The 25,126-nt window shown below is 46.0% G+C and overlaps 2 protein-coding genes and 1 pseudogene across 3 annotated transcripts in view; 1 reads left to right on the forward strand and 2 right to left on the reverse strand.

Annotated features, from left to right (window-relative positions):
• Positions 1-25,126, forward strand: part of LOC144094782 (uncharacterized) — a 293,034-nt gene that overhangs the window by 109,929 nt on the left and 157,979 nt on the right. The gene's annotated exons all lie outside the window — the stretch shown is intronic.
• On the reverse strand, positions 7,083-16,683 carry LOC144093768 (sulfotransferase ssu-1-like). Of its 2 annotated transcripts, none has more exons than XM_077627469.1 (2): positions 16,505-16,683; positions 7,083-8,133 (listed from the first exon to the last, which is right to left on the reverse strand). In XM_077627469.1, exons 1-2 carry the CDS (start codon positions 16,588-16,590, stop codon positions 7,164-7,166), a joined length of 1,056 nt encoding a protein of 351 aa, XP_077483595.1. In that variant the 5' UTR covers positions 16,591-16,683; the 3' UTR covers positions 7,083-7,163. The 2 variants fall into 2 exon arrangements, with proteins under 2 accessions (XP_077483595.1, XP_077483596.1); XM_077627470.1 differs by lacking the exon at positions 16,505-16,683 and adding an exon at positions 12,830-13,030.
• Positions 18,298-18,457, reverse strand: LOC144095769 (U2 spliceosomal RNA; annotated as a pseudogene).

Raw genomic sequence — 25,126 nt, forward strand, 5'->3', positions numbered from 1 at the left:
TTACTTCCTCTCTCTCCTTCGGTTCGGTTGCTTTCTCGTTTCCGAGAGTTCTACTTTCTTGCCCCGTGCCCTGCAGCTTCTTGAGGGGCAAACTCTACCTTGGTCTACCTGTAGCTTTGAGGCGATTGGTGAACTTTACCTCGAAGGTCGAGTTCTTTCGCTAGATCTCTGGCTTTAACTTCTTCCGCTCCAGGTCACATTAAAGGAATTTAACGTAACCTTGCCGTTGTCAAGAACTGGCGGTACTTCCCCACCAGATTTGTTGTATCATTTATATTGACCTCATTTCAGTAGACCTCATGTGATCATCGTGCAATCAGTTCTCTTAGTTGCCGGTCAACGTGCATTTTTTCCATCTATTATGTCCTCATTAAAATTTATCTTAGATTTGAGTGCTATATATCCCAAACATGCTAGGTTCTATGGACACTATAGCCAGCTGCGTGCATATACATTTACTTCAGCTTCCATTCCCTAGTATTTTTGTAGTTGCTGATGCAGCGTAAATGCGAGGAAAAAATTGACGCAGGTTTAGCTTTGGTTAAACCTGGAGCGACGCGATAGCTACAGCTGGCTGGCCGAGTGAAACTTGGTCACGTGACCAACCACGTGACAGTGTGGCGGTGCAGCCACAGCGTGGCGGCGCAGCCACGGTGGCAGCGCAGCCACAGGGGGGCGGCGCCACGCTGAAGGCTCGAAATGCTACCGGAATGTAGCTATCGCTATAAAAATAGGCTTAGGTATTTGTGCCTCCTCAACAGTACTGACATTATTGGCTGTACATCTCGACTTTGTGGAGGTACTTCCAACCCTGATTATGGCCACCAGCGAGTTGAGATCTAAGCACAGTAACATCACCACAACTTAGACGTTCTCCGTTCGCGCTCCTTTAACATCTGCTAAGCCAAGATGACCTAGTTCGTCTTGCATGTGCTCGGTGTCCCCTGTCACGCCGGAGGTCCCGTGAAAGAGACCGCAGTCCTTCCAGTGTCGTCGTCCGTGACTGAACGTGCTTTGAAATTTCGTTCGACTTTTCCATTGTGACGGGTGCTAGCATTAGGCAGTTTTAACCACTCAAGCATGCCACGTAATTTTCTCTGTCACCGTCCTGATTTTCGGCTTTTCACACTCTAAAGATGCAGACTGATGCCTTTCGCAAAAGTGTGTAGAGTGCCAAGTTTTCAAGTTTATGCTTTCACATGTCCTCCTCTTGGGCTATCTGTACTTGCGCATCTCCAGGCGGGTTCGTTCTGCAAGCAAGCTATAACAATGGATCATCGTCTACTTTGCTGCCGATACTTTGCCGGCATGTGCAATACTTTCTTTTACCTTCGTTTGCGACAGCAGAGGCCAGCTGTGTCAAATCAAATCTTGCTTGCCATTTAACCTTTGTGTACAACTATTACTTAATTATTTATTTTGCAATTACTGCCAGCCTTGTTTTCAGGCCCTAGACAGAAGTGAGCAGTTCAAAAAGTTCAAAGATTTCAGAAACAGCATACATGATATCAGACACTGAAGAATAATCTGCAGAGTAAACAACGCAGAAGAATGTTTAAATCATAGTGAACTGACCGGGACAGGCTGGCATTACAGTTATGTTTTACGCGCAAGTGCGCAGAGGAATGATGAAACCCTTGGACAATCAATAATGATGTCTGGTAATTCATTCAGTTCGCAAATCGCATGCGGCAAAAAGGAATGTTTAAATGCGTTGGTCGTGCACTGAAAATGTCGAACCTTTTTGTTGTGATACGGACGTGTACAGCGGAGGTTATCCGGTAGAATGCATATTGTTTTGCGTATTCTTTATTGTCCGTTATAGACGCTACACAGCGCGGGAGAATCGGCACCGCCTTATTTGGTCACGTGACCATTTCGCCATCGCCGGCATTAGGGCTTCGACGGCTGCTGGGGCGCTGGTGCCCGTCTGCCAGACGCTTTTCCGGCTCTCGCTGTGAATAACGAGCTGTCGGACGACACAAAAACTTCGTGTGAGTGCGCATAGTATACGTAACAGTGCTTGGAGTGTTCGGTTTAATCATCCTGACTTACTTGTCTCCTTCTAACTAGCCGCATCGGCTCGAATATGTCAACATACCGCACAGTCTGCGCGTACTCATTTTTCTATCAATTCACCTTCTAACACTCTGTGTGGATCACATAGTTTGTTGTCAAACTGCATTGATTAAAAGCGAATCATTGGCAGAAAGCTTGGTTTGTAGGGCTCGATATTTTTGCCGGAAGGAGAAATATATGTTCAGAGATATTAAGAATGTTCACCGCTCAGCACTGTGCTGAAGATTTACATCCGAACTGTGCACGTGTTACTTTATGTTTCGTGAGCGTTCCGGCTTCAATATGAATTAATGCTATAGACGGTATTTAAAAGCCGCTTCAGGAACACAGCGACGCTCGACTGTGCTCGCTTACTAAGTAAGACTGAAAACTGCTCTGGAGTTCAGCACCAGTAGACGCAGCCAGCCGGAATTAGCTGTAATATACAAAATCCTGCGTGATAAATTTCACCACTGTCCCGTACATGAGCGTACTTCTGTGTACCGTTGAATTGGGCGAAGAAATTGTCGAAACGCTTCCTTTGATGACGGTAGCAATCCATAATTGAATTGGCTGTTTGGGAAAGGAAATGGCGCTGTATCTGCCTCACATATCGGCGGACACCTGAACCACGCCGTAAGGGCAGGGATGACGGAGGTTTCGAGAGAAGAAAAGAAGAAAGAGGTGCCGTAGTGGACGGCTCCGGAATAATTTCGACCACCTGGGGATCTTTAACGTGCGCTGACATCGCCCAGCACACGAGCGCCTCTGCGTTCCGCTTTCATCGAAACGCGGCCGCCGCGGTAGGGTCCGAACCCTGGTACTCCGGATCAGTAGCCGAGCGCCCTAACCACTGAGCCACCGCTCCATCGTACTACGCCATCTGCGCACGAAAGTGCAGTGAGCTCTATGCTGACGCCCAGGAAGCACTTTTTGAAAAGGTATAAAAAGTATTGGATCAGTGTTCGTCAAAAGTTAGCAAGGTTACAGGCATGCAGACATCGCACGTTTATATAAATGCGGCCAACCTGGCTTTTTTTTGTTTCATATTTGGACAGGGGTCGCATACGGGTGTTGACACATTATTTGTTTTTAGCCTGTTTTCCTTCCTTTTGGCGAGCCTTAGTTTTTAGTCACACTGACCTTCCTTCTTCACACAATGAATTATGAACTGGTTCGCACTAATAGCTGGAAGTAATGCTTTTTAATACGCTGCCAACCCGCCGAGGTGGCTCAGTGGTTATAGCGGTTGGCTACTGAGCCGGAGTACCCGGGTTCGAACCCGACCGCGGCGGCCGTGTTTCGATGGAGGCGAAACGCAAAGGCGCCCGTGTGCCGTGCAGTGTCAGTTCACGTTAAAGATCCCCAGGTGGTCGAAATTATTCCAGGGCCCTCCACTACGGCACTCCTTTCTTCCTTTCTTCTTTCATTCCCTCCTTTATCCCTTCACTTTCGGCGCGGTTCAGGCGTCCAATGATATATGAGACAAATACTGCGCCATTTCCTTTCCTGAAAAACCAATTTACAATTTCGAATACTCCAATTTCCAGCGCTACGGTTACGTCAAGGCGCTGGTTCTTGAGGTCACGGCTGCTATGCTAACGGTGATGGATACAGGGGAAAAGTTTACTTATAGATGCGATGCAAAAGAAGATACAACCATGCTTTCATCTTTGTTGGGCTGATTAAAACTGCGATAGACTTACAGGTTGCAATATGGGTGCCTTTTCTAAACTTATTCTCTTTCTCTGTACAACACAATAAATCACATAGCCCTATAATTACGAGGCGTGGGGAATGGTGTGGCAATGCATGCGGGAATCCAGTGAAAAAGGACTCACCGGGTTTTGCTGTTTTTGTTCTTTGCGGTGGCAACGTACTTGATTGATAAACTGCGCATCAAACGCACTACGTTAGTTTAGTGCGCTGGTTTACTACGTGAATAATGACTGGATTATTTTTGGTTTCAGTTGACATACAAAAAAAATTGTGGATTCTTTGGAGAGTACTCATGTTCCATCTGTGGCGGAAATTTTACCTAAAGCAAAAGGCAGTCTCTCTCTTCTTGCTAATGCATATCACGGATAGCCATAAACAGCAAATGATAAACTGACATTTAATTTATTAGACCATGCTATATCACTTGCTGTTTACGTGAGTGAAGAACAGCAAGACGAATCTCTGCGCTGCATAGGGCGAACAGCCTTGCCCTCCCTCCTAAGCGAGGAATTGTTTGTGCGAAAACCGCGCAGTGGCCGCTACTTCTTTGACGAGAAAGGCCAAGAAATGCATAGTCGAAATGTGACCCCCCCTCCCCCTCTCGGCCACAGGTGTGAATTTAATGGTGGGGGAGGGGAAAGCGAAACATGCTTTGAACACTCTGAACCTCACTTTTTCGACAACAGAAATCCAGGAAATGCTGGGGGGCAAATGGGGCCCAAACATCGTACATTTCCGCCCAAGAGTTGCTTAATAATCGCAGCTGGCTACGCCCTAGAAAAAACAAAAACAAACAGGTTTTATATTTAGCGGTTGGACTTCTCGGTTTTTAGTCTTTTAAAATCTTGGTGGACTTCTTTCGGCGTTTATTTAAAAAACACAAGTTTAGTCTTTCTTTGTAGAATAATATTTTCGACAAATGAATTACTGACTTTTTCATTCATTGATTCATTCATTCACTTAGCAATCCCGTGTGGTCAAAAGCCAAACCGTGTGGTCAAAAGTCCAGCCCCCAGCTGGTGTACGCTTTTAGGCTTCAAATGCTTAGAAGCCTTTCATCGATATTAGCATGTGAAAAGAAAGCCCGAGCCTCATTAACTTCTAGGTGAATCATGACTGACGAAATTTCGCTACTGTTTTTCTCAAGTCAGGAAACATATATGCTGTGCAGATAGCAATAAATACAACCCCTGCTTAGAGAGGAAACATTAACACAGAGGAACTTGAAACACACTGAACAAAGGGCGACAGCAAAAAAAAAAAAAAAAAACAAACAAACTGAGCGTTGCAGGAACAGGTGGCGTGTTCAGTCGGCAGTTTTGACGGTTTCGACGACAGCTTCAGTCCTCGATTAAGGCGTTGCATTTTCACTGACACTAAGGCCCGGGAGAAAGCTCTTGGCGCTGTTTAAGTGTGTATTGCTGCAGCATTGGAAAAGGTTGTTAAGCCTAAATTTTTACAGAGAACACGACGTCCAACTTAGACGTAGTTATTCAGTAAGCTAATGACACACGCTAGGGTAATTTTCTCTCAGGCAGGTTGTTTCGTATTAACTTCTGTTTAGCACTGTTCCTTTCGTGCTGAGAAAAGCAAATAAGTTTGAAGCTAACTGATCGACGCTCTCCGACAAAAACACGAACAGAGACATTTATCTGCTCTGGGTGTGGGTAATGCCAGCTGAGTCGTTTCGCTGGTGATCCAAATAAGAAAACGTCAACACGGGTGCTTTCGCGGTTCTGATTCGGAAAACAGAGTTCGGCGCACGAAGGGATCTTGCAGCTTGTAACCCTAATTTACACGCAGCCTTTCAAGTCCAGGCACTCGGGAAAAGACATTGACCTTTGCCACTCTTTCCTTGCTTTTCACTTTTTTTTTCTCTCGCATAGGAACACCTGCTCCTTCCTTTGCCCTCACTTACCAAACGGGCCAGCCACTCTGCGGACAAAAGGACCTCGCTGTCGCCATTTCTTTCTCTCCAGACCTTTGGACAGAGGTGCATGTGCACGGGGTGTGCCTTCGCAAAAGGCGTGCCTGCTGTTGACCTGTCGTAATGAAGTCAGCTGGACGGAGCATCTCAAAGGCCGCGCGCAGGCATCGATCGCCGCAGCCGCCTTTGGCTCGCCCTGCCTGCAGCAGCCCCGGGGCGCTGAGACTAACGTGTACGTGCCATGTTTCTCGCGCGCCGTTCGGCGCGGCTCACCTGAGCCCGTCGCTAACGGGGACCGATTGCGTCTGACGTTAGAAAAGCCGTCGGCGGCGAAGAAAAACGGCTTTCTGCGCGGGCCGCATGCGAGTCTGCGTGACTTGCTGCTTGCTTCGGAGGCACTTCTAGCTAGAGCTTTCGTGATGTGAAGTCCTCGTCACAGCGGAGATGAATGCCGGTGATGGTTTTCTGCAGAGTTAGCACGGCTGTTTTGTGGAAGAGTAACTGTAGTTGGTGTGCCTGGAGAGCTAACGAAGAAATAAAGAAGTAACCCACCTATGCGGTAATGCCGAACGGCAATAAATAAATAAATAAATAAATAAATAAATAAATAAATAAATAAATAAATAAATAAATAAATAAATGAAATGACAATATTAGGCGCATTTAATATCAGCGGCAGTAAACCATGAGGCTGTAATGAAGTCAATCAAGACACTTTACTTGGCTTTGCTTTATCGTGAGCAGTTGATGTTAAGCACATAAGACTAAAAAATATGAGCTTCGGCTTATTCCGCCGGTGCCCGCCAGTAGACAAGCGATGCATAAGACGAGCAAGATTCAGCGAATAAAATAGTTACCAGCCTTGTTCCTGTCGTTAAAATTGCGTTATTGAACATCAGGAAAACTTGGAGGCGACATTTAAGCTTCGCCTTAGGGGTATGGCGTGATAGCGTTGTGGGTTAATTTCCACATGTGCAGAAGAATATTCTAAACTTTACAGTCATATAGGTATACCTGGGAGGCCTTATAACCCTCCTGGCGCAGCAGTCAAGCGATGCGCCCCTGCCCTGCGATGCCAGGTGCTCCCAGTGATGGGGCTTGTGCGGCCAAAGTTTCTCTTGCCCGGCGACCAGTCATTAAATTAACTGCCACCTGCCACGATGGACAGTTTGCCCACTATTTGGTGGGCAGATTTAGATGACGCCTCAAGGTCCCGTGACCTAGGTGGCACACCTGCCTCCTATGTTGCTCTCTGGGGACCATCTTCCTGAGCCATGCCCGTGAATTTTCGGTCACAACGCCGACGCTGACAATGTCGACACCAGGTTTTTGGAGAACGGGGCCTTGAACGCTGTCGCATCACGCTGTCGCGTCAATAAGACAAGGGCGCAGGTAATCGGAAATCTTTTTCTTTATTCATTTGAGAAGACTTTGTGAGAAACTGCGAAGAATGCGCTCTTTACAAAATACCAAACTGCATCCACGTCGCTACTAGATCAGTGTGGGAAAACTTGTCGAGTATTTTCTTCTCCATTCTTTCATTCATTTTGGGCGAAAAGTGCTCCTTCCATCCTCCTGTCTTTCCTGCGCGTAGAACGTCACCGAACCCGCGTATAGAACCAGGCGTTTCGAAGAGCACTCGCATGGCCTCCGGAACATCGGCGGTCAGATGACGACTCACTGAGTCCGCGCCGTCAGCTGCCGGAAAAGGTTTTTTCATGTACTCGAAGCTGCTGAACTTGAGAACGTCCTGCAACATACTTTCGTTCTCAACAAGCTCACGGTAGTGGCCTCTGTCGAGAAACTCTGCAAGCTTGAGGATGTACTTCCTGGGCTCGCTCTTCATTTGTTCGTAGTTCAGAAAGAGCACGTTATCGTCGTCCCTATGCGCGTACCAGGGTAGGACGTGCTCGAAGTAGTTGCCGAAGTCTGTTTCTCCTTCGAGGAAAATCTCGAAGAAGTCTTCGAACTTGCCGTCTGCGAAGCCGTACTCCTTGAGGCTCTTTGTCTGATAGAACAAGGAGACGCACACGTCCTTCGGGTTCCGACACACGTAGACGTACCTGGCCTTGGGGTGCTTGGGAACGAGATCGTAAGGTAGGTGAGTGCGTATGTACCCTCTCTTTGGAAGGGCTCTCACCGTCTGGGCGCCAAATTTTTCGAGCGAAGGTCCGTGCATGTGAAGATGCAGAACAGTCGGGGGTGGTACGCCGTTGTGCTCGATGAGGTAGCAGATCTGCTGAGTCCAGTGAGTCCCGCACTTGGGGAACGAGGCGAGGAAGACGTCGTCCGGCGTGGCTTTGTAGCGCAGTGCGTCGCGTACAACATCCGGGGAGAACCGCTTGTTGATCCTCACACCGTCGACATCCACGTAGATGGGGCTCTTTGGGGGGGCTGTCACTTCTGCCGCCATCACTCGGCCACGAAGTCTGCAAAAAGAGAGAGAGAAAGAGAAAGAGTGCCTATATGAACCCTGTTATTGTCTCCGCAGAAAGGATGTGAAAAGCGTCCACAGGAAAGCGTGGGGAAGCTTTTGCTGGTTTGCACACTGTGAAGGATGAAAACCAGAAAAATGCAAAGCCAGGTGTACAGGTATGTGGATGGGATAATGTTTCGACGGTTTTCAAGAGCAACGTGTCGTTGCTCTTTTGAAGAGGAGAAAAGAAAATAAGAATAATTGGACGGATGCTGAAGAGACGTCGGGTTTATTTCACGGCTTAACGCTTTAACTGCCTTACGTGCCGCGCACAACACAGACAGTACAAAGGTCTGTAGCCCCCATTTTTATCACGAAAGAGTATCGCATCTTTCCAGTACCGCACAAACCATACAGCGCATGTTTATAAAATCGAAGTACATAATTGTTTGACCTTTCGGTAATGCCGATAGCACGCCAGATGCGTCAGGGATAAAACTATTTGCGGCTATGTTTTTGCATTGTGGAGGCCAGGAAACAACAAATGCTTGAGGTTAAAGGGAGACTAAAGTGGTTTTTTAGTATTGGAGGAGATTCAATGATTCGAATGTACGAAGTTTGAAGGCAAAGCATCCAAGTGTTTTGGCGCAAGCGTTTAAAGCAGGGACATAATAGCCAATTACAACTGCGACAATTTTCAGGTGTCTTCTAACAGCGTCGGAGCAGTACTGAGATGCTCAATGATGACGTCATCGTGGCCGAAATTTTAGAATTCCGCTGCCTTAGCCCACTTTCTGCCATGCGTCGTCCGATCCTGCCAGACAACACTTCGCGAGCTTTACCACCGGATGGCTCTGGTTTTCTTCTTTCGGGCCAACATTTATTGGTTGGAAAATATAACTGCTTTAGATCACGTCCTCACTGCAACCCCTACCCGGCGCTGCGCGCTGCGGGGAAGCCTAAACTTTTTCGCGGCTTTATTCTGCGAAAATGTCACCGTTTCGAATACTAGCGCAAAAAGACTTCGTATACTGTATGTACAAGTTTTACACATTCAATCCTTGTAAACCTCTTCTTCCGCTCTTGAAGAGCGTTTACCGCTCATTCCATTGCCCGCCCTTAAAGGTGTTGAGTTTTCTCTGTGACAGATGATTAGCATTATAAAAGTAGGCGTTACATTTAACACCTGGTGTTTTAATTGTTCTTTTTTAATGTTTGTATCTAGGTACATATTTATGTCAGTGGTATTGTCGGCGTGCATAGCCTTATAACACTGTCAGATGTGAAACGTATCTCTGCGCGTATTGTATGGGTCTTGCTAAGCGCAAAATACATATCAAGAATCACATTTGCTTTGAACGGACAGGATGGGAGATTTAAAGAAAGCGGAAATTAAACAGCACAAACTTTATTATATCACTGTGGAGAGAAGGAGAGATACGAATTTTAACAATTTCCACAGAAAACAAGCTTACATTACAGCTCTTAAAAGGACCCTGAAATAATTTTAATGCTCATATTCTAGTGCAGAACATCTGTACAGGTGGTCTTTGTGATATGTGAGTATTGGAGTCAAATTAGAAAAAAGAAACTCTACGTTGACCTTATAATTCACAAAGAACTTTTAAAATTTTCTGCTAGCAGCAGCTCGAAACCGATTAGGGCCACACCTGACCCATCCTTGCAGTCCTACTCTTTTTTTCTGGAATGGACCCACTAGTTCGCAAGAATGTTCTACTCCTGACTGGGCGTGCCGAACTGTATACACTGGCGTGATGGGGTGCAGCGGGGTGCTTTCCCGACCTGTTTTTCTTGTTTTTGTTGCGGAAGCAACACTATGATAGCCAGTAGCTAGCTCGGCTCGTCGCGTGGTCGCACTTCAGCCGTATGCCGTGGCCCACAAACGACCTTGAGCCGCCATCGCCTAGCAACGCCGCAGCCGCGCTCCAAAAGATGGCGCCGCCGTCGACGCCGCTGTAGGGTGCCTCGATGCCAGCGCTGCCGGGGTGGAGACAACTTCAGCGGCGCCGCCATATTGAATCACACAGGATCAGCGGCGCTAGCGTCTGTAACGGCGCCGTTCATGCTCTCGGCGCGCTTCAAAGTGCTTCAACTTGAACGGCCTTTTGCAGCGAGAGCTACACTGGGCTACCAGTCGAGCATTTCGCGGTACATGGGAGAGGCAAGTTGTGATTCAATATGGCGGCATCGCTTAAGTTGTCTCCGCCCGGGTCGCTGGCATCGAGGCACCCTACGCCGCTGCCGTCGCCGCTCGCTCCACCAGATGTGCTCCGCTGGGGCAGAGGGAGAGGAGGTGTAGCCTCGTGGAGGGGGGCATATATATATATATATATATATATATATATATATATATATATATATATATATATATATATATATATATATATATATATATATATATATATATATATATATATATATATATATATATATATATATATATATATATGCGCGCGAAAAAGAGGCAACAACAAAAGAACGAAGCCAGGAAGAGACAATGCGCTCAAGAGATGGCAGATGAACGCGCCGCATGACTCGAGAAGCGTCGTAACGAAGATGCGGCTAGAAGAAGTCGTGCCACGTCCCGGAGTGAACCTTATACTGCGGAAGAGACCGGTTTGAGTTCTCTAGAGCGTCGGAATGAGACGCTGCGTAGACGAAGTGCCGAGGAAACGAAGCTTTCGCAATTCAACTAGGGTTAACCAGAGCTAAACTACAGCCTTTTTTTCTAGCTTGTCGCCTTGTGTAAGCTGAGAGGGGAGAGGAGGGACATCATTTTTAATCACCCATATATTCTATGTTAATGAATCTAGTTCGGAAATGTTTGTGGTGCGGTGTCGAGTGCGGGAATGTCGATTGTTCGCGCGCTTTTCCTGACATCAGTTTCACAGCCCCTTTAGCGACTACAGATAAGTTTCGTTCCCGTGGGGCTCGCTGACAGGTGCAGAAATCTTGATACCCAAGAAATTCATTTCAACTCCACAGAGCGAGGACCGTTCAACAGCAGAGCTGCGGCACGAGGTTTTTAGAGAGGGCCCTTAAAGAATTTCTTTAGGCGGTCTATAGATTGTCCGTAGACTTCTGTCTATAAAGTCTATAGACTCTCTATAGACAAAACCTAGAGAATAGTCTACAGAAAATAAAAATCTTATAGACAGTCTATAAACAATCTATACATTTATGGCCATACACTTTTAGTAGAATCTTGTCTGTAGACAGTCTATAGACTATGAATAGACAAAAATAAATATCTATAGGAAGGCAATAGAGTCTGCAAGAAGTCTATAGACTGTCTATAGAGAATTTTTATAAGGGGGTATTCACCCGCGCAGCCGCATTCGGCCGACGAAAACTGACATGCCGCACAAACATAACACACGCGAACATAGGCGCACAGGACGCTGACTAACAGGCGCACTGGTATCTGTTTGCGGAATATGAATGAGTTCGAAGGTCTTCAAAAAAAAAAGAAACAAGACAAAACTGCGGACGACCCATTATTTGCATTGTGCGAAATCGCAGGCTGTGCTTGTTTACGTGTGGAGCTCTTTACAAGCCAGAGCTGGAGTCATGGTTAGCACGAGAAACAAACCTCATACTGCAGCAAAAGATTCTAGGCGCCCAGGTGGCGCATGTTGCTGAAGATTAATAAGGACTGCGTTGAGAAGACAAGGACAAAGCGAGCCACAGGTACGCACATACTTCGACATAGATTTCCAACTGTGTTGGAAATGAAACCTTGTGGAAACATACAGAAGATTTCATTTTATTGTTTTAAAAATAGCAACAAAAATGAACTAGACAGGCGAGCACCCCTGAGACAGACGACAGTATTGGGCCTTCGATAGTTGATTACAACATATCAAAAATTAATAACAGCACATTCAGCGGATTGGCTGCAACGTATTACGCGAAAAAAGATTGTTAGCTTGTTCTTTAAACTATGCAGTGCTGAACACCTTTCAGTTAATGGTGTTAATGATTAATAGTTTTAGGTTGCGAGAAAATGCCAGCGATATTAGCTCCTGAGAAGGCATGACACTGGGCCTGTTATGCCGTAACGGTCGACTTTGTAGAGTAAAATGCAATGATTTATCATGTCAAAGGCTTAAGTAAAATTTAAAAACACTGTTCCGACGAAATCGCAATTATTGATGCAATGATTAATATAATCAGTCTGACAGATAAGAGCCAAGTTCGTGGGGCTATTCGACCGAAAAGCATAATGACAAGGGTTTAACTGTATCGAATTTATTATGATGCTTGTTGAAACGATGGTCAATTAATTGCTCAGTTATTTTACTGGGGGATGATAAAATTATTCCTATGCACAGCTATTAAAATTTCACAACTCTAAACTGCGTCTTACAGCTTCTTGGCAATGAGATGGAAGCTTGGTAACGCAACTGGCACTCGCCAATAAGAGGCTGAGCTGTTGGAGCATATCGTAAATAAGGACAGCCGGTGATTAATTGCCACTCTTGCTATTGCATATCGGTGTATAACGACTGGAACAGGGATATGCTGCCGAAGCAGACACTGTTTTTACGTATGATGCGCTTTTAGGTTTGGCCCCTGAACTTCCACTTCGATCTATCAGCAAACTTTCAGAAAATGATAGAGCATGTAGAGAATTTTCGGGGGCGGCAAGGGGGGGCAAGTGCTTAGAGCAGTAACAAGACGCTCACCTGAAGCTGCTCACAGCTGCTGCCTGACTCCACCGGAGCTTCTACACGCGCCGGTCTGGCTTTTTTTCAGACCGGAGGAATAATTGAAATGCTCTGCCCTCAACCCGCCTGTCACGCAGTTTTAACACACACTGCGATACGCTGCAGTGACGGACGCAGCTACAGCTGGTCGTCAGGATAGCCGTCACGGCTGTGCGTCTGTGCCTATCGGTCTGTAAATTGTATTTTTTCCCTGGACGGACTTATCAGCCGTGTACCTACGTATATCAGGCGCGGGTTCAACGGCCTGATGAGCTGTATGACGCCGATGAAAGCACTTTCCTTAGAAAGTTCATTTATTCAGCTTTGAAAACCATATCCTCTGGTCATGTCAAGTATCAGCGTGGATATTAGATCCTTCGAATTGTCAAAAGTGGTGTATAAAAATTATATCCTGGCGTCGCTAAATGTGGCGCCAAAGACGGACGCGTGACTGACTGAAACTGATTAGCTCGAAATAGCGTCCGAGTAAACCCCTTGAGTCGACGGAAGGGCTCATGCCGTTTTTTTTTTTTTGCTAACCGGAGGATAGCTGCTTCTAATAATAAATTTACAGGAAATTTTCATCTTGAGATAAAACTAAGCAACCTTATCCGGTTGACGCTATAAATCTCCAGAAAGAAAAGTGTGTAGTGTTAGTATACATCACCCCCACCCTCCCCGCCCTCTTCCCCTCCCACTCCGCAAAAAAAAGAAAAGATATTCAAGCTAGTTTGTCCGAAAGAAGTTATTTCCAGCCTTTTCTAAAATGTTGCAAAACCAGAAAAGGTGTGAAAAGAGTAAAGTTCTTTTTGGTCATGAGTGCGTTTCGCGAATGATGATGCAGTGTGTTTCGGTCGTTTAGAAATAGTTTGATAGGTATTAGCCGGATATTCCTTTTTAGTAGCCCTAAGCGTGCAGTTGTATCCGGCTATCTAGCTTTTCTGCTGTTTGAAGGAGTCGTAATTCTTTGGGTGAAGGCCGGCGACTTGACACTCCTTGAGGAATTACAAATTTTTGTGTTTTTTTTATTGTTCATCTAAACAGTCGGAACTGGGGTTTTTCACAACAATGGCTCCATCTGTAGTTTAATTAGGAAGCGTGGTTTACTTTAAATTTTAATCATGTAAGAAAGATGCTTTTCTAAGCACAAGTCACAAGGCAACGCAACTGCGTCAGAAACACTTTTCTGGTTTTGTTTCTTCCATATTTGCGTTACTCGGAAGAATAGATTCCTTTTGTTCATTTCATGTTTTCTGCAACAGAACTTATAACCTTTGTTTCTTCTTGCGAAGTAAGCGTTCGTTTTCACATTGTATCTCTACGTGTAAAACGAAAGAAATTTCTCAGGCTACAAGAAACTTTGTGAGAGTGGCTGGAACATATATGAAAGAAGTGAATTCACTCTGCGATGTCTGGAATTTTCTTGGTCGTGCGTCCCATTTCCTTGATTCTCAGTGTATGCCTACTATAATATGTACCTTTGGAGGACTCCTTTTATTCATATTTGAACAGCGCAATAAAACAACGGGACACAACGAAGAAAGGACACCACAAGCGCTGACTCGCAACTAGATTTTAATTCACGTCCAAGCATCTTAAATACTAAGAACGCCAAACACAAACAAGAGGGAAAAACCAAAAGAAAAACGATACAAAGCTGCTAATCATGCCCACAAAGGTGACAATCAGCACGAGCGCGAGACTACACATCTTGGCCGGATAAAAACATCATCTCTTTATCAGTTAGTGTGACAGAAGGATCACTAATACAGCTATCAGGTTCCAAGCGGATGTGAAAAGCCTCCAAAATTTCCCGCGTTAGGCTGTCATTATGTTTTCCTAGGATGACGGTGTTAGACAACAGAGGGGTGCAAGTACCTTCTCTCCAGTGGCGGGCAAGGTTACAAGAAGACCCATTACCTCGGGACCTGTGGTTTTATTGCGCTGTTCAAATATGAATCAATACCAACTCGCCCAGTTCGCAGCTTTAATGACTCCTTTTATTTATGGCATCTTTTTTCGCGTATTAATTTGATCGTAGTCAGTTTAAAAAACAATACAGAAAAACTGTATTACACTGATACCTCTGGCTTGCGTTAACCATTTGCTGCGTTGCACGCTACATTTAAGAAATGGCTCAAACAATATTCTCGGGTTTAAAATCAGGACTCACATGTGACGTTTCTTGTGACAGTAATATAATCAGAAATTGACAAAACGATGAACACGGACTTATTTTTCTTTATTAGACAAACATGGTACCGGTTATGAACTGTCTGACTAAAAGAGGATCGCACAAATAAGAAAGAACAGGCGTGGCCATATAGGGCATAGTGTTGGTGCAGATATCACAGCATCCACCAAAGAATGAAATAAAAATATTAGCTCACAAAAGCTAGACTGGAGGTCGATGAAAAACTTTTCTTACCGTACCGCTAGTCCACTGAGTCATGTGTCAGTATTTAGTAACTTACGATCAGCCAGAATAAATGTCACAAGTAATTTGTGGGCTTTAGCGCACAGCAGCGACACATGGGCTGCGCGGGACGCCGTAGTGGAGGGGCTTCAGAATGATTTAGACCCACTGGGCTTCTTCAACGTGAGCTGACATCGTACAGCAAACGGGCGTTTTTGTATTTCGCCTCCACCGAAATGCGGCCTCCGTGGTCAGGATTCTAAACCACGACCTTTGGGTCTGTAATCGAACGCCAAAGCCACTGACCTACTGCGTCGGGTCTAGCTAAAATAGAGGAGAAGAGTAGAAGAGCAGAGTGGAAGAGTAGAAATACTGTGCACATTAAAAGAAATGTTCTGTGGCATTTCTGGTGACCCAACACTTTTCATGCCGGGCCTTCAAATCACGTCAGAGGTACCCCGTACAGAATCAGCGTCAATGTGAAGGTGAGATTTTAGGAGGGTATGGTTGTAGGGCGGTTGGTAAGACTTTGAAACGACGAAAGCCGCAAAAGACAACGAACAGATGCAGGCGACAATACAAAGCAAAGCGATGTAGTCACGTGCTTCTGTCCTGGTTTTTTTTTTGTCGTTTTAATAATGGTGATCACTTTCGTTCTGGCCGAACAAAAAACCGATAAATTTTGATTTTGTGTGAAAATCCGCCTTTCTCCGGGAAAGAAAGTGGCTCTTAAGAGCAGAGCACAGGACAACCCGCAGCGGTGACCTAGTGGTTAGTGCATCCACATCGTATTGGTAAGATGCTGGGTTCAATTCCCATTGCCTCCGGGTACCCACCGGGCTCCATTGCTGCAGGTTTTCTCCCGGAAATGCCATCGGCTCTCCTTGGGATCAAATGCTTATTAAACGGATCTTTGAGCAGACCGCTTTTTCGACGGGTCGTTGATTCCTTCGACCGTCCAACAGCATAAATCAGCCTTTTGCAGCAATGCTCAATTGGGAGTGTTTTCTTATGGCGCCAGGGAAAACGGGAAAATGGGCCAGCTATTCTCATGTATTTGATTCGGCCTTCTTGCAGATATGAACTGTAGTAGAGCACTTTCTCCGAGCTGGTCAGCCCGAAAATGATAACTTTTATATTGACTGCTACTGTGCATGGCTTTCCGGGTAATGTTTTGGGCCTCAACGCACTTACGGGTTTCTCCCTATCATGCACCGCGCAAGAAATGAAAACTTTACCTTTTCAGAAGTAAGTCTGACGTTGGTCTCGGCAAATGTACAATTCCGTAGCATGTTCCACTCTTTCTTGATGTCTGTAACTCCATACTGCAGCCGGTGAAAAGTTTACGAGCGCTGAAACTTGCCACTCGCAAAGCTGGTGTGACCACTTTTGCTCGCACAGCTACTGTCGTAGCGACCTAATGCGACCAATGTGCGATAGGCGATCGGCGACATTATATACACCTCATGCCTACGTCATCGGCACGTGCGACCGGATGTATATACTAGGAAAAACATTTGATTGCTGAGAGCGTGACGCAGCAGGTGTGACACATGTGTGGTGTAGCATTATGATCGTGAGAGGGGAGGCAATGGAAAGACGCCTGAGCACACGTAGGAGAGAGGTTCGGAGACCAAAACGTTCACTCTTTCCTATCAGGTCACGCCCCATGATGTCTCGCGATTTCGCGCACAGGAAGAGCTAGTGCTCGGTGTCAGGCGTCGCAAAGCTTTCCAGCCAATCAAAAGTGCCTGGCATAACAACGTATCGCACGACCTCGTTTACATCCGTCTCCCCGAATTGGCTGTTACCGTTTTTCCTCGGTTTTAACGCTCCACTGCGGCTGAAAAACAAAAACAAGAACAGTACGTCCTCTTCCCTTGCGCGAGAATTCACCGCCGAACCGCACGGCGTGTATTGCCGCTTGTGAAGAAACATGTGCGATATCTCACACGCACAGCTGCTTCACACATGGGACGAGCCCGCACGGATGTGACGCATGCTTTTTATGCTTGTTAACTCCTCATTTTTACACACCTCTACTCCCTGTCTTAACTCGTGGGGATGTGGGTCAGTATGCGATATGCATAAGGCTGGCAATCAGTGTAAAAATTAAGCAGTTTCATCAAAATACAAGCTGCGATGAACAGGGAAAAATAACTGATTAAGAAAAGCGCTCATTGACGATTATGATAAATGTTTGGAAATAGAGGTTTCAGCCTGGTGTACAGGCTTCAGTTATCAAAAGGTCTTAATTTTTGTTAGTGCACCGTCCTTAATAAATATCCAAGACACAATTACGCATGCGAAATACCATTGAAAAACGTTTTCTGCTGTTTGCTGAGTTTCTGCAGTATACTATACTAATTTTGTTTAAGAAAAATCAGAAAATCTCGGATTCAACGCATTGCCTGCTGATGTGTAAAATGTTGCATTCAACCACGAAACTGCACGTCTCTTTTTAATTGTCCTGTTTCCTACCTGAATGAAGTGAAACAGGAAGTGCGACAAACTGTGTCATGTAGCGGGGCATGCTGACAGTTAGTTTGCTCCTCTGTAAATTGCACCGCACGTGGCTGTCCGCAATATGCAGCGTTCCAGAAACCACGCAGGAAGTGGAAATGTGCTTCTCTTTACACGAGGAAGCAGGTCGAGGGAGGGGAGGTGATGAATTGTTGTTTTAGGAATACGGTTGGAGCGGAAAAGTAGCAGTTCGAGCTCGAAACGCTGTGCGTATAAGATGCTGTGAGTAATAAAAAAGTTGCCAAGAAAAAAAAAATCGTGCCAGGATGTTCGCGTGGCAGTGCGTGGTTTCTGTGTGGACGTACTGTCTTTGGCAAAAGTAACCAGGCGGCAGGGTTTGCATCTGTGCCGTGCACATGTAATAGATAGATAGATTGTTGCCAGGAAGAAAGAAAAGGAAAGTGCGCAGGCCTGCTCACTGGCTCACGACGAGCCACAATCGATACCACGTGCAGATAGTAGGAGAGTTGAAAGATGGGATAGAAAGACAGGATAGTAAAGACGCGCTAAAGACAAGGCCGATCCCGGAGGCAGTGCAATACCGGGCCAACCGGTGGCGGGAGTGAAGCATCCTTCAAACTCTCCGCCACAGTTCCAAAAATAAGTCCAATTGGACCCGTAACAGATACTATACGGGGTCCGGACATTCGCTATGTAATGGAACAAGTAATGTACACATGTAATGTAATGTAACGTGCACATGTAATGGAGCCCTCAGGGTACCCCAAAAGGCAAAACATGGCTCCAAAACTGGAGGTGAGACTTAAGCTCTCTCTTAAGAGTATGACGCGACAGCTTTAAGCAGATAATGCCCATAAATGCGGAATTGGTCATTCTTTTCTTTACATCTATGGATCCTTCGGAGTCATCACCCTCCTGGCGCAGTGGTGTAGCGGTTAAGCGATGCGCCACTGCCCTGCGATGAAAGGTGCAGCCTGCGGTGAGGATTGTGCGAACTAGGTAGCTTTTCCCGGGCAGCCTTTCGCGACGAATCATTAGTTTAACTTCCATCTGCCACGGTGGTCGGTATGTCACAATCCGTTGGGCATGCTGTGATGACGCCACAAAGTCACGTGACCTATGTGGCTAACGAAGGTTGCTTCTCCAGGGGTTTTTTGCTCGCAGCGCCACAGCCGACGACGACGTTACACTAATAAAATACAGTGAAGTAATTTTTCGTATTTTTCACTGAAATTAGGCATTTTCGGGGGCTGCTAACCATAGTATTTTCAACGTTTTGGATCCTAAATGCCTGATTTCCCGGCCAGTCGAGTTACGCGCTCGTGAATTCTGTATTTTTATTGTTGTGGTTATCGGGCTAGCCAAGAGCTGCGTTATCTGTGGGGACCTACGGAGGAAACTAGTGTTTAGCGCAATTTTCCGGAGTGAACACGTCTCTAGATTTGAAGGAAACATTCCTTATATTGACTGATGCAGAAAGAAATACATTGCATTGATATCATGCTTTGCGATGTCCTTTCACCCAATCGCATACTATTTCCTGATTTAGCCACAGTTTTAACATCGCCTTAAAAGATGCGTTACGCATTGTCCAAGCGCTGATAATCAGGCCCATCATACACCACGCTCCGTACGAAAGCTTTTATTAAACTGAGCTAAGATGATTGAACACCTTGCTACGCGTGACACACAAGACGGCGGTGGAACTCTCTCTACACGCGTCCACACAACTTCTTCTGCAGTTAGGTGTTTACAACACCGTGGTAGAATTTATCGAAGCAGGTCAACTAGTCAGGCTCCAAAACGCACGCGCTGGCAGAGCCCTCCTTAAAAAACTGGGGTAAGAGCCAAAAAACACCCCCCTGCCATCAAAAAAAAAAGGTAGCCCTGGACCCTAGGATTAGAGCGAAAATCCAGCTTGCAACGATACCAAGAAATAGGCGGTCTAAGCAATGCGGGAAGGCGGAAAACCCCAACTGAGGTGCTCGAACGGCAATTCGGGGGAGATACACTTGTCTTTTACATGGACGCCACAAGCTGCCAGACAACTAAAAGCCATGGTCATATAGCGGCCACGAACCGCACCGGCGAAGACCAAATCTCAGGTTCAATATACACGTTCTCGAGCAGGACCGAAGAACAGGCAGCCATTGCCTTTGCCGTCCGTTGCATCGCTGTCGACCCGTAGAGTGAGGACATGAGAATGTGGACAATCAGAACTGACTCACAAGCGGCATGTCGGGCGTACGCCTCTGGCCTAGTATCAAAGCCCCCCCCCCCCCCCCCCCCCCCCCCCCCCCCCCCCCCAAGTAAAATCGTCTAGACAGCAGGCTACGCTTCCCTTCCTGAGGGAGTGCGAGAGGATACTGTGGGGTGAAGAAGGGGGCTTGTGGTGGTAGTGCATGGTTTGCGAAAATGTGCGTCTGAAGCTGGCGCCAGGCTATGGCGTCCATCCTGTTCAGGGATTTGTGTGGCGGGAGGGAAGTGTACTTCGTTGGTGTCTGGAGTTCAGGTTTGATTGCTTATTTTAAACGTTCTGTGGGTGGGAGTGTTGTTGCGTTCTTCTCCGAAGTCTGTAAATCTCCGGCGAGATGTGCTGCCCTTGTGGTGCCCTGCGGGTGAGGTCACGGGCGAGGGCACGCACGCCCGTTTTGAAAGGCCATTTTGTAGTCCTTCGGTCTTCTGCTGAAATCTATGAACGGGCCTAAAGTAAAATAAAGAAATGAGGTCTTTGCTTCACGACTGACTTGTGTTGGAGGCAATGGTAGGCTTTGGATTTTCGACTTTGCGATACAACGCACACGGCCGTATGCCGCGCCGACGATGTCCGTCCGCACCGACGCGTACTAACTGAAGAGAACAAAGGCGGGGGGTGACCCGCACCGACAACCTCAGTGAACACTATATGCTCGAAGAACTTTAATGGGGCCCCAGTTCATGAGGATAATGTTGCAAAAGTTCATTGTGCACTTAGGGCCGCCCCTGCGCTAGTTGCACATGAATACAACCGTTCAATAAGTCCTTCTTTCCTATTTTGTGCATATTCGAGCGCGAAATTTTGCTTGATCACAGAGCTCTTTGCACGAATACACATTTCGCACGCACCGTTTTATATCGCAGTGGAAATCGACCGCTGTAGCCAGTGCCGGATTAAACGCGCGAGTTTAAACTCAGTTGCGCGGGTGAAAAGAGCTGCTTCTAGAGACGGGAAATGACGCCACGGCAAAAAAGAAAGCTAATAATACAGGCTGCACAGGGCACTGCGATGGCTTGTGAAAGCTGTCCAATTATTTCGCTGCAAACAAACTCCGAAAATTGAAGCACAACGTTTCATAGGAAGGGCTGTGAATGGTCGCCTGATGGGAACTTGTATCAGCTTACAGTGACGTGACGTAATGTTCATTTAGTTGACGGCACATAGCGATGTTCAATGACAAATGGCTGTTGCAGGGCGTGGGCATTGAATGACTATGCTGCTATCTACGCAGATAAAAATCTGCAGTGGAAAGCAGCTTTATTTGCTCTCTTCGTCAGCGCTACAGGCAGGACCCGCACGCGTGTCACGGAAACCCCTGTAATGGGAACTTGAAAGATGGGGATAAGGTACCTAGGTTTCCCCATGGAGCATGATCCTACAGTGTAAAAACTGTGGCGTACGGCGGAGTTAAATGTGTAGCAGCATTGGTTGTGATCGCCTGGCTTTAGTTAGCGGGCGTATATATAATTTTCTCGTAGCCGATTTTTTTAGTTAAGATCGTTTAGCGCTACCGCTAGCTGTCAAATTGTAGTGTGGTCTCAGGGGCTTAACGCGTTCTTTCATTAAGAGAGAAACAAAAAGTTCGAGAATGGCGCACATCGCGAAATTCGAAGGGTTTCTGACGCCTTTATAACTGAGGACTGGGACTCCTGCTATGTGTCGAGATGTTCAGAAGTTGATTACTTAAGTTACCGGGTTACTTTGAACGAACAGTCTCCTTTTTATTGCCAGGCTGCCTCCTCTAATATTGCTTCAGTTTTATTCTCTCCAGGTTTACCAGCTTATACTTCTACATCATTAGCCCAAGATTGGGGCTAACGTGAGGAACGCGTCATGCTTGAATAGCGTTGTGATTTTTTTATTAGATGAATATGTGATTTTGTTTTTGCTCTAACATGGATACGACCACCATCGTCTCCTTCGGCCTTTTGTTCAGTGGCGTAAAGAATGCACGGTGAATTCGTGCCAATTCCCCTACTTTGTAGGATCTTTGGGTCTCCCTGGGAATCTCATTTCTTTATTTATCTAGAATGAGTGTCGCAAGGAAATAACAAAGCTAAGTAGCTCGGTTGGGCGCTGCTTTTTGTTACTACTGGACAGTGATTTCTCTAGAATCGCGGTTCGCTAACCCTTGTCTCAGTGGGCGTCAGACAGAACGGATGATCTATCAGCATTTGAAGCAATTTGTACTTGGTAGGCCGAATATAATTTGGCTAATTTCGGTATAATATTGCAGAATAATGTAAGTCATCAGTCTAGCAATAATAATTAGTAAAAATTACAAGTGGCGACTATATACATGTCGACCTCTTGAGCTTGTAGTGCTACCAAAGCATACTTCTTGTTATTCTTGCACTAACTGATAAAAGTTGGTCTAATTCCCCTGCGCAACTTCAGCGGTAACCAGCAACCGTAAATTAAAAACAAGATGAACTCGAATATGGCCAATGTAATCAAACAACAGTGCGTAAAGGGTAAAGCGCGGTGATGCATTGCGGACTAGGGGACTGGACTTAGGGAAGTGAAACGCTCTTCGTATTAGGTGAAGGTGGGGGCTGTAGCAATAGTTAGCGTGGTCTCTACCGAGCGAACGCAACTTGCGTCCCAGATAGAGTAAAGTAAGTCGCAGTGAAAACTTGCCTGCTACTGCGGTAAGCAGTAATGACACAATATGACAGCTTGAATTATGACTAGTATTTTCCTGCATTTATGTGCCTTTTATATAACGAAAGAAACACATGTTTCTTTTATAGAGCACAGAATGGTTGTTCGTTTCTTTATTTTGTTTACTGCTAATCTAGGGACGACATCAAATTCAGATTCGAGTGTGTTCCGAATTCATTCTCATTCGGACGTGAATTGAGTTCAAATCAAATTTGAACGTAGTGATAGTGTGTATACACTTGTGCCAGTGATTAATTTTCATTGCAGGCAAGCGCCCTTCGTTGAGATCGCCGTTTAACCTAACAACAACTCAGGGCCGCGATTTTACTTAACAAAAACAGCGACGTGAGCGTAAGCGCAGTGTCTATTCATGGCACACTTTCATTGGTGCGGCGTCCCTCAAATGAAGGCGACGTTTCTCTTCATGGAACTCCGGGAAGCCCTTCGTAATTAACTCCCAGTAATGTTTTCCTCTCCACCACGAAAGCATCCACCACGAAACTGCCGGAGGGCTTTCAGTACCTGGCCGCAACGCGAACTTGAAGCGACTTATCAACGTGCTTTGCAGCAGAACTTCAGTGTTTTCCTAATTTATTTCATTTTTTCTCCTACTTGGGAGCCCAGGCCATCCGGCCCCCTTTCAGCGTGCTCTGTTTCCGGCCTTCGCGTAGCCTGGCGGTCTCCATTCAGACCCTTATTCCTGTCAGACGTCAGCCGGAAGGCCCGTCACCTTTGTTTCGCAGTCCTAATTAACTGTACGAGTTCTTTCACTTCTCACCTAATTTAACTCTCGCTGGGAAAGAGCGTGTTAGCGCTAATTTGCAGACGCGAGGCTGAGGGACAGTGCGCGATAGCCCTAATTTAGACTCGGCACTTCGCTCAAAAGAAGTCTGGTTCGAGGATAAAATGAAAGCACCTGGTAGTGTTTTGAGCGCCAGGTAGAGTGAGGCGAGATTTTCGCAGCCTTTGTGAGGCAAAGAGATTTTTTATCATTACCTCTCTTAATGCTGTCTTCTTTCTGGACCAATTCATAAAGAAAAAAAAGGGAACAAAAGATACTCCACGAGCTGACTGATACCTTGCGGGATACCTGGCAAACCGGTTTCTTCAAAGATTAAGCCGATATTATATTCAAAGAAGTAAATTATTACCCCCATAGCATCAGCTGAGCACAACAATACGAATACTAAAGAAAGGTGAACACTTTTAACGAGGCTTTCCAACTTGAGAAAGTATTATAGCATTGTATTGCAGGAAACAAAACGTGCATACCGCGTTGTGAAAGAAATAAAAAAAAAATTGACAGGACGATCACAAAACTTGATGCGAGAGAGCTGCAATGGCAGTTGGTTTTACGCTGGATGATTATTTGGATATTCTCATTCTAATGAATGCTTTCATTCTAGGCCGAGGCTTCAGACACACGACATATAGTTTTTCAGGGGTGGGGGGGGGGGAGGGGAAGTGTTTGGTGGGTGGTTCTCCTGGAGGGCAGCTGGCTTGTACTTTGCGTCTTCGAATTGTTTTCACCGTCGCTCTTAATGCGATAGCATTATGAGCGCCATGAAGGCAAGGACTGTCCGGCGACGAAGGCGGCGGGCGTCTGCGTGACGCCTCCACCTGCCAAATGTGGCAGGTGCTGTTTATGGGAATTTGGCTGTCTCCACCTGTCAGTGGTCCCCTTCTCCCCACCTTTTTTCCCTCTCTACATTTGTAGGGGAGAGAAGACAGACGACACACTAAGAATGACTCAGAAAACGTGAATAGGAAGCGATTGGGAATCGACATGGAATAAGAATAAACTCAGAATCAAATTGGAATAAGTTGGTAAGTTAAATACAGTGGAATCGAAATTGGAATGACTGGCGCGTTCAAGAAAAATTCTATCGCATTTCTTTCATATCAATGCAGTTGACTGCCATTGTTTTTCTTTCGTTTTGCGGGTTCGTGTGCTTCCAGAAGGTGACATCTTGTGGAGGACGGAGGTAGGTGAACTGGTAGTCGGTGGCGCTTATGGAAGGTGGAGGTTTCACTCACAGAGGCTTGGCAGAGAAGAACTTTCTTGTCTTCACAAATATAACGCCTGTATTTTTATCAAGTGCTAGTACTGCTTTCGCAGTTAAATAATATACGCCCTGACAAACTTGTAAAATGCGTGCCACAGGCACCCCAAAACTTAAGGAGCTGACCGTTGTTTATAACACAGGACACATACGGACAGGACTTCCACAATCTTTTGCCACCCCAGCGAAAGTTCTCTAAGAATGTTCTCCTTGCTGAGGTATCTGCTGCACTTCTCAAATCACGGAAACACTTCAGTTAGCCAAGCACCAACTTCTTCCATAAACATTCGGTTATGATGCGTTGTGGCATGTGTCTTGACGGCTGATGGTCTTTAAGAATAAGATCGTGCATGTGCTAGATTATGGACGCAGCTGTCCTGCCACTACCATCG

This window comes from Amblyomma americanum, chromosome 6 (genome assembly GCF_052857255.1).
Source record: "Amblyomma americanum isolate KBUSLIRL-KWMA chromosome 6, ASM5285725v1, whole genome shotgun sequence".
Classification (NCBI taxonomy): domain Eukaryota; kingdom Metazoa; phylum Arthropoda; class Arachnida; order Ixodida; family Ixodidae; genus Amblyomma; species Amblyomma americanum.